This window comes from Mixophyes fleayi, chromosome 7 (genome assembly GCF_038048845.1).
Source record: "Mixophyes fleayi isolate aMixFle1 chromosome 7, aMixFle1.hap1, whole genome shotgun sequence".
Lineage (NCBI taxonomy): Eukaryota > Metazoa > Chordata > Amphibia > Anura > Limnodynastidae > Mixophyes > Mixophyes fleayi.
The window spans coordinates 123,658,476-123,672,434 of NC_134408.1; the positions used below are offsets into that span (position 1 = coordinate 123,658,476).

General features: G+C 41.1%; 1 protein-coding gene across 3 annotated transcripts in view; it reads left to right on the forward strand.

The window, feature by feature from the left end:
• OLA1 (Obg like ATPase 1) overlaps window positions 1-13,959 on the forward strand; it is a 144,037-nt gene that overhangs the window by 66,161 nt on the left and 63,917 nt on the right. For all 3 annotated transcript variants that reach the window (XM_075180612.1, XM_075180611.1, XM_075180610.1), the window contains one exon: window positions 6,162-6,337. In XM_075180612.1, coding sequence (XP_075036713.1) covers window positions 6,162-6,337 — 176 coding nt within the window. The remainder of the gene's footprint in view (window positions 1-6,161; window positions 6,338-13,959) is intronic.

Below are 13,959 nucleotides of genomic sequence, written 5' to 3' on the forward strand. Positions count from 1 at the left end.
CTTCTTATCCTGTGGATCCCGTGATGCCTGTAATGATCACAGCAGGAGAATCTTTCGGGTGGGCTTTTCTCTAACTTCTATTAGTGTTCCTCCTCCATGATCTTCCCATTTGGATAAATTGACCATGACAGACCTGTAGCACTTCCAAAAAAAAGGGTCTCCTGCTTGATCTGTTACAGAAATGGCGTGATCCAGAGAATTTGGAAGGTGCAGGTGGTTTAATTTTCTTTATCTATTTACTTCACATAATTCCACCCAAAACTATCTGCTTCTTTACATGTAATAGTAATAAATGTTCATATCGTAAATAGATCTTGCCTGACTTGCTTAGTTGAAATCCACTTATCCATTATCTAATGATACCTGTATCTGAAGATCATCATCATCACCATTTATTTATATAGCGCCACTAATTCCGCAGCGCTGTGCAGAGAACTCGCTCGCATCAGTCCCTGCCCCATTGGAGCTTAGTCTAAATTCCCTAATATAGACACACGCACACGGGTCAATTTGTTAGCAGCCAATTAACCTACCAGTATGTTTTTGGAGTGTGGGAGGAAACCCACGCAAACACGGGGAGAACATACAAGCTCCTTACAGATAAGGCCATGGTCAGGAATTGAACTCATGAGCCAAGTGCTGTAAGGCAGAAGTGCAAACCACTACGCCACCGTGAAGATTCTCATCTTCATGAAGCAGGGACTGTGTACAGTGTTACATTACGCCCAGTTCCCTCTGTTCTATAACCATGGAATTGAAATTTGGCTATTTTATAAATTAAACTCCACTCCTAAGTATATTGGGTATTTATTTTAAACAATTATATGTCTTAGCGGTATATTGACAGATTTTTAACAGACTTTGGGGTATATACTGTGTATTATTTTCCAGAATTGCTTTTTTTTTTATAACAAATGGGCAGGTAAACTGGATATAGAACACTCGTGTCCCCCACATGAAGGTTACATAGAGGGCTCCTCCTATATCCGTGTGTTCTACTTTACTATGCGCTTTAAAAATGAGTTATATGATACAAGTGGGCGGAGCCTTTTGCCTGTGCAGACACATGGATTGGGCAAGTACAACTGATGAATTTTGCAGAACATACCTTATAATTTAGTGCTTGATGTCATGTGTCTTAAAAATGGAGTAAACGGAGATGCACCAGATTTTGGAGGTTAGAAAGATTTAGGGAATTAATTTAAAAGTTTAAGCTTTTCTTTTTGTAGAAGTCTTTTGGTTTCTGTTTTGTTAGTATTACAGTATAGACCGATGGTCAGACCTGTGCCTTTATAGAGGAAATGTGGGTTATCTACTGTTGTTGGTATAATTATTTTTCCTTGGCGTACTTATTTGCATAAAGTCTCGTTAGCGTGTTGCCCCCTCATGTCATGGAAAGAACATGAAGTCAGCACACGACTTCAGTAATATCTGTCTACCCTACCTTCACGTTTCCAGTTGGCAATTTCAAATTATGGCTTCTGCTGCACTTTAAATGTGTGTTAATAGTGTATGCTCCTAACAAGGGCCAGCACCATTTTGTTCACATGGTGAGTGCTCGTCACTCATCGATGACAAATGTACCTTTCCCTGCTTCTCTGATGGCCCCCTCAAAACCATACCCTCAAATCAGACCGATGAAATTAGCCGCTGTGTAAATTGTGTGTCTGAGTGGTTCATTATCTAATCACGGTCAGAACCACAGTGATAGAGTAGATTGAAGCTAAGGGAGAGGTCTGCCAGATGATTTCAGGCCAATCCCAGATTCCCATGGAAACTCACACCCTGCCGAAACGATCATATAATTTCTTGTCATTTTGGTGCATAGTAGAGGGGAGTTGTGGGGAAATGGTTATTTGGAATATTGTTTATTTAGTACTTGTCTTTTTACTGAATAATGACAGGAAGCTATCTGGGAATCAGTAGTGTTTTGTTTTGTTTGTGGTTTTTTTTTTCTCTCTTTTGCTTTTCTCAGCTCAAAATCATGTTGTTGACGCTTGACACCTTTTGCTGCAGCTGGTCGGATGGTACTCATTCGTCCTCTCCAGCTGCAGATATGAAAGCTGCCAGTACAGATAACAAATGCAGAGACCTACTACAATAATCCAGTAATAGGGACTTGTCAGTTAAAGGTCCAGAATCAGGTTTCTGAGCAGCTCTTACGGATATTTCTTTATATACAAATAGATTCTGTAATGTAATGTTGGGACTGGAATATCAAATCTCCTCATTAAACTGCTTTATGCATTCACATCATTTAAAGCAATGGTTTGACATGCAGGTGCTTAGAAGGTTTTATTGCAGCGCTGGGGTCGTGAGTTCGATTCCCGACCAAGACCTCTTCTGTGTGGAGTATGTATGTTCTCCCTGTGTGTGCCCTGGGTGCTCTGGTTTCCTCCCACACTCCAAAAAACATACTTTTAGGTTAATTGGCTGCTATCAAATTGACCCCTAGTGTGTGTGTATATGTTAGGGAATCTAGACTGTAAGCTCCAATGGTGCAGGGACTGATGTAAGTGACAAATATTCTCTGTACTGCTCTGCGGAATTGGCGGTGCTATATAAATAAATGATGATGATTGTAGTTTAGTGAATTCAGTGCATGCTCTTTTTAATAATTAAAAAAAAAAGCCTGTGAGGGATCATAGGGGGCGATTTTAATTAGCCATGAGATTCTGTAGTGGCAGCGCTGGTTGTGGTTTTGAACAAATTACGGTAATGATAAAATCACTGATTCTTCATTGTACCCCTATGAGAAGGAAGATAATTACCCTCACTTCATGCGAAAACGTGATGCACAAAGCTACTACGGAACTTCACGGTTATTTGAATCGCCTTACTAGTGTCCTGAAAACTCAAATTTTTTCCCCTGCTTTTACTTGGGTATCAAAGATGTCCTATCAATGCTGGTTTTTGTTTTGCTTTTTGTTTTTTTAATGCAAAAAGTAAGTTTATTTTAATTACGTTAAGCAATAGTGATGCAACCTGTTAAGGGCAATATTGGTACTATTCTAATTTCAGCAGATTTTGAAAACAAGTGTTATTGAAAGAACATTTTGACCAGTCGCACATAGTGATGGTCGCCTATTGGTAATTAAGTTTACAATTAGCATGTAAGAAAGAGCCGAGTGAAAGGTATTAATGATAGTAATAAAATCTTTTTCTATAGCACATAAAAATTTAATGCGGAGCAATACACAGAATCTTTCAGTCACAGATTCCTTGCACAACTGAGTTTACAATCTAATCTTTATGCCTGGGGTCCAAGGGAGAAATCGTGATCTGTCCAAGGTCATAAGAATAAGACACTTGAATCTGTGTTTAATTCGCCTTGTTTTATAGTTGTCGTTGTACTTTACCACTAGACAATCTGTTGATTAAAAACAAATCATAATCTTTACACCTTGTATGCTTTATACTTTCTTTAACTGGCATTTTGTCATTGCTTTGACTTGTTTCTCCTGCACGATGACCCTTTTTACTTATTTTGCTACATATTCATATTTTAATGCAGTTTTTCAGCATGGCCATAAATTGCCGGCAGAGTGGTTGACAGTTTTCTTTTAATTTATATTCACTGAGCACTGCCTAATTGCCGTATAGCATTGCATTCAGTGTACATTCACACTTCAGAACATGATTACTAACTGCATTTTAATAAAAATATTTTTTTGTTTTCACATTTTCAGCTCGTTAACCACTAACTTTGAGAGGCCAGATTATACACTTTAGTCAGAATCCTCCCATCGTTTGTACTGTATGAATAATACAATGGAGACCAGTCAGATTAGGATAATATGTAAAAATCAATATTTGATTCTTTACCAATGGTTTCACTACATGAGCTTTACCAGTTTTTAGAAATGAACATCTAATGTGCACCTTGCACTAATACTATATCAGTATCGTAGCATTCATTAAAAGTATTGCTTTACACAGCTCGTCCCTATGACATCATAAGGTGGTCTCAGAGTATGTCTGTCATCTATGCACAGAACCTATTTTCAACCTACCATTTATTAGGAACTAGGGACATGCTTCAACCTCAGTGATGTTGCTACTTCCTAGTGAATTAATGTGATGAATTCTCATTAATATTGATTCAGGCCAAAAACAGTGTTTGCCTGTACTGCGTGTAGGTGGCATGCAGACTTTAGTAGCTATATTGTAGAAAATTAGTTCATTTTCCGCTCTCTTCTGCCGCATTAAGCATCTTTTTGTCCGCCCAGTGGCAATGCAAATCATACGGGAATCGCTGACCAGTGAAAAGTCTATATTCCCTGCTGTTCAATGTAAATTAACTTCTATACTCGTACAAACAGAGGTTGCGATGGGAGTACAAGTCGTAATGCTTTCACATAATGTGCCTTGTAAGAGCAAGGTGAAAAAAATACCATTAAACCGAGTTGTAATCGTCTTAGCAGATCATGTAAATGTAGTTTAGGGGTGTATGCATTCACTTGTGCCAATAAGGATTCCTTTGATCAGTGTATATTCATTTTGTCTTGCAGTAATGGCCTCACTAAAACAATTACGAGAGAGGGGATTTCCAACCTACACTCCATAGGGACAATATGTATATAATTTAGTCCAAGAAAGAATAGACGTCTGGCTAATGCCATGACATAGTGTAGGCAAGTCAGATTGTCACATACAGAGTTCGCTCCCAGGCTGGCTTCTTCTATACCTCATGCATCTCCTTATAGAAATGTTGCAATAAAATGGGAACAGAGGACCTGACAATAGGTCTTATTTAAAGTATAATTAAGTGTTTTATACTGTTTTTGGATTGCACAGAAATATATGTGGGTGGATGTGCAATGGAGCTTGGATGCAAGTTCCATTCAAATGGTGCTATAGTACCCCCAATTTTCTAGTTGAGTGCATTTTTTTTGCATTATTATTATTATTTATTTGTTAGGCGCCACAAGGTTTCCGCAGCGCTGTACACAGTACAAACAGTAGACCAAACAGGGTGACACAGTACAGAACAATAAACACAAAGTACCAATGCTAAAGACAGAGCAGAAGAACCGGTATGGAGACAGACGGGGAGGGGGACCTGCTCATACGAGCTTACATCCTAAGGGAGGGTGAAACAAAAACAGACACAAAAGGGAGCCAGTGAAGCAAGGGGGAGAGAAGAGAGGGGACAGGGGAGAGAGGGAGAACGAGAAGAGTGGATGAGGGGTTAGGTGGATGGTTGGTAGGCTTTAAGGAACAGGTGAGTTTTAAGTGCCTGTTTGAAGGAGCACAGGTTGGGAGAGAGACGGATGGATCGAGGGAGGTCATTCCAGTGCAGGGGGGCAGCTCAGGAGAAGTCTTGGATTCTATAGTGGGAAGAGGTAATCAGAGTGGAGGAGAGGCGACGGTAATTGGCCGAGCGCAGGGAACGGGCAGGAGTGTGAATGGCGAGGAGGTTAGAGATATAGGGGGCAGTAGACTGGGAGAGAGCTTTGTAAGTGGTGGTGAGGAGTTTGAAAAGGATCCTGTAGGGGAAAGGGAGCCAGTGTAAGGCGAGGCAGAGGAGGAGCGGCGTGAGAGAAAGATGAGTCGAGCAGTCGCATTGAGAACGGAGCGGAGGGGGACGAGATTGGAGAAGGGGAGGCTAGTGAGGAAGAAGGTTGCAGTAGTCCAGGCGGGAGAAGATGATGAGTGAGTGGATGGTTGTTTTGATGGCATCTTGTGAGAGGAAGCGCCAGATGCGGGCGATGTTGCGCAGTTGGAAGCGACAGGCTTGAAGTATGGTTGTTACTTCAAGTTTTAAAATATGGAAGTATTTTGTCACTTATAGGGGCGATTCAATTAGCTGTGAGATTCCATAGCATCCTTACGCTATGTGTCTCCCTGAGATTTCTGAGATCTAAATCGCTGCTCATTTTGTGCTCGCTCCCCATAGAGTTGCAATGTTTCCTGTACTGTAATTGCAGTATTACTGCGAGTTTTTTAAGGGACATTGCAGCTAATCGAATCTGCCCCATAGTGTGCTCCTTCACCTGTATAGAAGGAAATTACTTGATTCCCTCTAATGGTACAACATATGTCAAAGATACCGATTTTATGTCCTTTTTGTTGCAAAGCCTTGTAGATTATAAAGGAATGTTTCTTGCAGTTGTGTATAGAGTGTTTTATGTTTTTGTTTTGTTCATTCTCCGGTATAGGTGCCTTTGATGACGATGACATCATCCATGTTGAAGGAAGTGTCAATCCAGTGCGGGACATTGAGATCATACATGAGGAACTCCGTCTAAAGGATGAAGAAATGATCTTCGCTGCCATAGATAAACTTGAAAAAGTAGCTGTGAGAGGAGGAGACAAAAAGTTAAAACCAGAATATGTAAGTAGCAAAACACTACTGAGCCTGCTCTTCAAAGAGCCTCAGTCCTGCCTGCTCTTCAAAGAGCCTCAGTCCTGCCTGCTGACCTTTAGATACCAGGTTGTGTTAATCTCTGACTCTAACTCTAGCCACCTAGATGTTACTTGTGTGATCCCTAAAGGCTCTGTCCTGGGACCATTATTGTTATACATATTTATAAATGCCCTATCAACAGTCTGTAAGTCCGCTTCTATCTATACTATATTGTATGTGCACAGTTCAAACTCCACTGACTTTTAAAAAGGTCCTGCGACAACTCTGTACAAATTGTTTTTGTTCTAAACTGATAAAACATTATACGATTGTATGTGGTATGATCCTAACCTTTTACTTGGTTTGCACATAGACATCTGTGACGAAACGAGTTTGATAACACCGTAACCAGCCTGTTTCTCACAAAATGGGGATTATAGCATGTACTTTTGATAGCCCTTGCTTTTGTTCCCCAGCTCCACAGAATACCACTACAGTGTCTAATTACATGTGGATAAGGGGACTTTGTAGCTGATTGTAAATATGTATATTGTGTATTGCATATTGATGATGTAGGGATGAAGTAGTTATTCATTGTCCTTAAATTGAAGCCAAGTGGTGTCCAGGATACAGGGGAGGGGGCTGGAGCTGCATTTATTCTCCCCCCTCCTTCATCTATAGGAAGCATGGAACAGCTTGGAACCCTGTGACATCACAAAGTAGTGTAAGGGGTTAATTTTAGGAGGGGTTCACTGCTACCCTATCTTTGGAGGTGGGGGAAGGCAATTAGTGTCCGTTGTTCTCCATAGGACTAGTCCAGATGTTTTGTCTGCTTCCAGGCAGGAGGCTTCTGTAGAAGCACAACTCATCTCCACTCCCCCCCCCCCCCCCCCCCCTTCAACCCTCCGATGCAGGATCTACCAATGTATAAAGAGAGACAGACCCAAGGGTTTGTCGAGGGAGGGGAAAGCCCTGTGAAAATTTGACCCTAGATATAAGGGGCCACTCCAGGGAGAGAGGTGGTCTTCATTCTATGATTTCATTCAAGTAAGGTACAAGGTCTGGTTGTGAGTTGCCTTTTTCTACCAGAGTACATATGCAGCTGAGAGAGATCCGTGGGTCATCAAGTCTGGACAGCCAGGTGACTGACTCCTTAAGTTAGTGGGGTCGGGGACAGATGATGTGGTAAACCTGCCTGGCATTTATTTACTGTGTGTACATAATAATCTAGTGATTGTTTTATTACAATAAATGTATTGCTTTACTTTCTAATTGCATTTGCCTGAGTGACTATACGAATCCTAGATGGTACTGGGTAGACGTCCCTGGCATAGGAAGACACCCGTGGGTGGCCAGCCAGCGTGAAGTGGGTAGCATTGGGCCAGATAAACACGGTATCTTCAAAACATCTTACCACCTAAGATTACCAGAAGCCAGCTAATGCATGATGGGCAATAACCAGCCCTGCGAGCCTTCACCTCTGACCCCCAGCTCCATCCGGCTTTGTCAGATTTGTATGTTGTAGCTTGTAACACTTATTTAAAATGCCTGCTGTGGCATAAATAGGTGTCTTTTTCTTTTGATTAAATGTAGTATTTTAACTTATTACTAAGGTGAATGGTGATGTGAAGGTTAGAGAGCCCCCTTGAAGTGTTTCCGGTTGCCTATCAGTTAATGGTTCCTAAATTCAAGAAGGCTTGTACTGGTTTTTTGAAACGTTCTACCTGAGTCACCGAAATCTCCACCTGTCTAATATCCTTAAAATTGAATGTCATTCATTTCTATTAAAGGCCTTAATGACTTTTATCTGTATCTAGGTTATAACTGTGCATGATGATACACATTGATAGGCGAATATATATATATATATATATATATATATATATATATATATATATATATAAAATATGATCTGATTACACTCAGACACACTTTTTAAAAAATTCTAGAGCGAGCTGAAATACACAAGAAGTTCATTATTCTTTGTGTTTTAACATGATCGGTGGTCAAAGGCCACTTGTACTTAAAGTCATTAGAGAGAAGATGCTTTCTCTGCTTCCAACCTCAGGTCACTGTGATGTGCTAATGAAAGAGCTTCTACAAGTCCCCTCTCAATGTAATGTTCAGATCACTTTTTAAGGTTATCTTGTTGATGCCTCAGATTATTCAATGTCACCTAGGTGAATATTTATAGCAAGTGACATATTTAATAGGCTCTAAAGTGTTTTTTATTACAGAATGTTCCCTTTTTTTTGTGACAGACAGTTTAGTAAATTTGTGAGTTTGTTACTTTCCATCTCTGTAATGTGGGAAGTAAATAAACAAAAGGCTCGTTCTAAATGCGTATATCTTTTCTGAAAGTACCATGCACAGTTAAATGAAGCGTAGTGTTTTAATACAGTCAGTAGTTCAATACATTTTAAACCTATTGTAGTTTAAAGAACATCTCCACTCGGAACCAGCAACAAATTGTGGTGGCTGTCAATGAGTTAATATAAAAATAAAATAGTACTTGCTCTGTATGTGTCACTGTTCGAATTTACTGTGGTTCCTGAATGGTTGTAGCGGTGCCAAGCACTTATCCCCTGTCTTTTTCCTTTTGTATAAATCCGTGGATCCCAAACTTTCTCCGTTCGAGGCACCCTTAGGGTTACCATAATTTTTTCAAGGCAACCTTAAGCCAAAATAATTACCAATTAGTGCCCAGTCTTGCTTACCCTCAGTCCTAGCTGCTGTACCCCTATGAGATTGCCGCTGCACCGCAGGGAGCCACAGCGCACAGTTTGGGAACCAGTGGCATAAATAGAAAGTTCATGGAGGATGGATATCAAGACGCAAAACCAGCATTAAGAGGAGAGAGACCCTCTTTTCTCTTTCCCCACCCCTCTCTTTTTATTTTTCTCCTTTCCCCGACCCTGCTTTGACTTTTCCCCGCCACTTTCCACTGCTTTTACTCCGCACAGTTTTGTAATATCATGTTAATACAAATAGTCAAAGCATGTGGTCACACGTTGGCTCAAAAGGTTTGCTCATTAGTTTACTCAGAATGGCGGTGCCTCAGCGCTGACACCCTCAGAGACATGCCGTTCTCCCAGTGACGCAGAGGTGGCTACAAACAATACTTACCAGCCATTTCCAGCTGGCTCCATGGAGCTGCTCACCAACCTCACGGCCTTTCATGACACTCTTGACAGGCAAAATTAGTGAAGGTAGAACTGCCTCGCTGCAACAAGATGTTTTAGTTTTGTGGGAACACAGCATAGAATTAGGGAGGAGAGTCTCCAATTAGCACGTTATGATCACAGTGAGTGGCAACAAACGAAGGATGATCTTGACAATTGCCTCTGGATAAATAACTTCCACAATGCCTGTATTCCCGTGGCACGAGCCCAGGGAATTTATCCCTTCCCTGTGCTGTGGAACAGGCGCAGAGTGTCTGCTTGCCCCTTCTCTTCCCCCTGTGTCCTTTCTTACTCTGTTTCCTGAGCTCCCAGGACAGGGATACTGAGGCTTTGACAAATTTGCTTACAAAAATATCAAAGTCTTTACAGCAATCACACCTTTTGGGCCATCTCTCGCCGCTCCCAGTGGGTATGGTGGTCGTACCATGCTTGTCATTATGGCTATTTCCGTAATGTCTGTCTTTTAGTACATAATACCCTGAGATGACAAACCTTGTAAGTCATATCTGACCCAGAGGGGCAATTTATATTTGTAGCAGAGATTAAGGAAGTATCCTGCTTTTGCAAAATTTGTCCCATTTCACAATTGACCGTACGATTTTGCATGTTTTGCCAGAAACATGGCCTTAAGTGTCAGTCCTATCCAAGGATTGTATTTCCAGACCTTCACACAAAGTGGCCAGTTCTGCAATACTCGATTCACACACACAGCTGCTGATCTCTAATTTGTAGCGTGCACAATAGATGTGGATAGGTTTGATATGTTAGCAGTCTACATCCATTTCCCACCAAATTTATTAGTCCTTAAGCTGTCCCTATCATTTATGGATAACTATCCGTATGCTTACATTGTATGGTTAAGGTATTTTAATATGGCCAAAAATCCTCAGATAGGTTAAGTGGTGGCCCGTGGTCTTTGTGTGACTCTCTAGCTCTGCTTCCCTTAGCCACTGGTTGTTGGAGACGGGCTGGTGAGATGTGTAAAGGACATTACATGTATGTTTTGTTTAGTTGTTCTTCTCTGCTGATGGCCCAGATTGTGAATGGGACACAAAAATACAGCTAGTTACATACACCGGAAGCTATGTCAAAAGAATTTGTAATTTAATTAGCTATTTTTAAGTCCAAACATGTTAAACAAGCTAGCTGTGACCTCTAACACACCTACTTTGGACTACCCATGGCAGGTGATGACATACCTGTTCTAGCTCTGTTGGGAAACGCTGGAGTTTTGTATTTCCCATAGGGGAATAGCTGAATTTCTTGGAGAAACTAGGGGGTGATTTCTGGGCTTTGCACCCTAGTGAATGACAGGATGGTCTCCTCCACCTTAAGTCACACATCTGCTTGGTCCTTATGTGTCCTGTCACAGGATGAGTTTAACTCAGACAAAAATTTGGGGTTTTAAGAGAAGCTCACACTGATCCAAAATTGTGTAAGGCTAGTTTACTTTCTGTGATTCGCTAATCACTTTTTTTTTTTTTTAAATTTTTATTTTGAAACCGCATAAGCAAGTAAATGAACATACTCGGTTTAAACAATAGAGCTATACATCTGAATCATAAACGTCATGACACTTTAACAGTGATGAAAAATAGCACTTTCAACAACACAGAAGTATAGACAGCTGAGCAAATATCAAATGTGAAACAATCATAAGGCAGCGGTGGTTTTGTATTTTTGAGAAAGGGAACGGGATAGGAGAAAAGGGGAGGGTAAAGGTCAGGGGGAAGGGGAAAAGGGGGGGTATTAACCTCTCAATCTATTAGAGTTACAAATCAAGAATTTCCTGGGATGGAGGATTGTTGCCAAATAAACCAGGGTGACCACACTTCCCTAAATTTTGGTAAGGTATCATTCAACAGGGGAGAGATGTGCTCCATATAGGAGATAAACCAAATACGGTTAATCAGTTCTGCTTTAGAAGGGGCCGTGGGTTGTTTCCAGGCTCTTGCTATGAGAAGTTTGGAGGCTTGGTAAATGTGTGCAATTAACCAACCCATCCCTGATATAAGTAAAGCTGAAAATTGCTTAAATAGGATCTGAGCAGGCTTCTTACTAACTTTAATCCCTGTGGCTTTTCGAGCTATAGCCAGAGTGAGATTCCAGAAAGTTTGAATGACAGGACACTCCCACCAAATATGCAAAAAAGTTCCCTTGGCCCCGCAAAGGCGCCAGGATCTATCTGAAACCGATGGGTATATCCGATGCAACCTCTCTAGAACCAGGTACCAACATGTGTAAATCTTATAGCAGTTTGTACCTGCATTAATGGAGACCTTCGCTGTTCTTGTGTGGATGATAGACCACTCCTCGCTGTCCCAAGACTCCCCCAGGTCCCGTTGCCATGCCTCTTCATGAGGTTCGAGAATTAGATCAGGTGGTGCTGTGAGTGTACGATACATGATTGAGATATTTCCCCTACGGCCTGCGGAGTGTATACAGTGTCGTTCAAATTGGGACCTGCTACGGAGACGGGAGGACCGGGTTTGTGACTGAATAAAGTTGCAGATTTGTACATATTGAAAATGAATAGGAGGAGGGGGGAGACATTTATCTCGCATTTCATCTAACGAGGCAGGGGCGGTTTCTCCCTTAATATGTAGAAAGCGTTCTATCTTGTGTGCACGCCACCAACCTGATATTGTGGTTGATCTCCCGGGTGGGAATAATGTCTGAGTCCAAATGGGAGTCAGGGGAGAAGGGTATGGGGCTAGGTTATGTTTTTTATTAACCAAATCCCATGAGTTTAGAGTAAAGGCAATTGCTGGGCAGGAGTATACTGACGCCGGTCTACAAGATTTAGGAAGCCATAATAGGTGGTGTACAGGTATATCAGGGGTCATTGCATTTTCTATATCCACCCATTTTTTTAGTCCTGGGTTGAGATGCCAAGAGATGACGTGGCTCAATTGTGTAGCCAAATAATATTCAAACATTAGCGGTAGACCAAGGCCTCCAGCCTCTTTGGGTTTGGCTAGTAGCGCTTTACTCAATCTGGGTTTCTTCCCTTGCCAGATAAAACGGTTGCAGAACGCTTGGAGAGAGAGGATAGTTTTCCGGGGGATTGACACTGGGAGCGTCTGAAATAAGTACACTAGGGGGGGAAGGATATTAATTTTGATGACTTGGATTCTACCTACCCAGGAAATGTATCTAGGTTCCCATCTAGCCAGGTCGTGTTGGATGGTCGTCAGCAGGGGCAAATAATTACTTAAAATTACTTTTTATAGAGGTTTTGAGGAAAGGGGATTAAAAAGAAAAAGAAAAACGGGATACGTTAAGAGGTATGGTGGTCAAGTGTTCCTGAGAACATCACAGCAAAAATGACAATATCATTCTTTGTGCCCCCTGATCAACAACAGCCAAGACCGTCCTAAACAAATTCAGACCACAAGAGTCATCTACTACTGCTTACTTACTACATTTATATGAGATGCAGTGTAGATGTTAGAACATGGCCTCTGTATTTCGTTACAGTACGTCTGGTCCATTTGTAAGATGTAACACTGCAATGCTTTTATTTAGTTACTGAAGTGCCATTGACTTCAGGTAAATGAAACCTCTTTTTAGGAAATATATATTTCCTGGTCTACACCAAATACATTTTTATTGATGGGCTTACCCATAATACTTATTTCTGGAAACACATTTTTTCTTTACATTGTACCATTTTCTAACTTCCCTGGGAATAATGATGAATTCTTGTTTAAAAACAATTCAGAAACAATGAAAATACACAACTGCAGGTGCTCTACAGGGGATATTTTGACTGGTCCATTGTGTGACTTACTCCTCTGAGTACATGCTGTGGTGAAAATCGCTGCCTGTCATGGAGAAAAGTGTTCATCGTTTTTTTGTTTTTTTTTATATCCCCTTCCAGAGTATCGTAAGGAAAGTGTCAGTATGTTAAAATGAACTGACAACATGCCATTGTAATGTCCTATCTATAAACATAATGGGGAGGTCATTATAAAGTGTGCCTGGTGCCTACACATAGTGGAGAGTTATTTTATGTGCTGACCCAGTGTTCATCAAAATGCAGCTGTTTCAGTCCACTAAGAACCAGTAACCTCACTGAGGCAGAAGTGATGGTTTGCATTTGAATAATGGAGCAGCCTACGAAGTGGCTGCCATCTTCAGTGATGTTGCTGATTCCTAGTGAATTAAAAGACTTTATTCTTAAGTCAGCCGACAAAATGCGTGTTTCATGCAGTGTGTAAGTGATGTGACTGGTTTCTGTTGAGCTAATAGAGAACATTTGTATACTGGTTCAGCCCACACTATGTTTGTGTCTACAGTATCGGCAACAGGTTCAGTTTCGCTTGTTCAGAAACCGTTACTTCTGGTGTTGGGTCCACCCTATCTATAAATTATCATCCTCACCATTTATTTATATAGCACCACTGATTCCGCAGCGCTGTACAG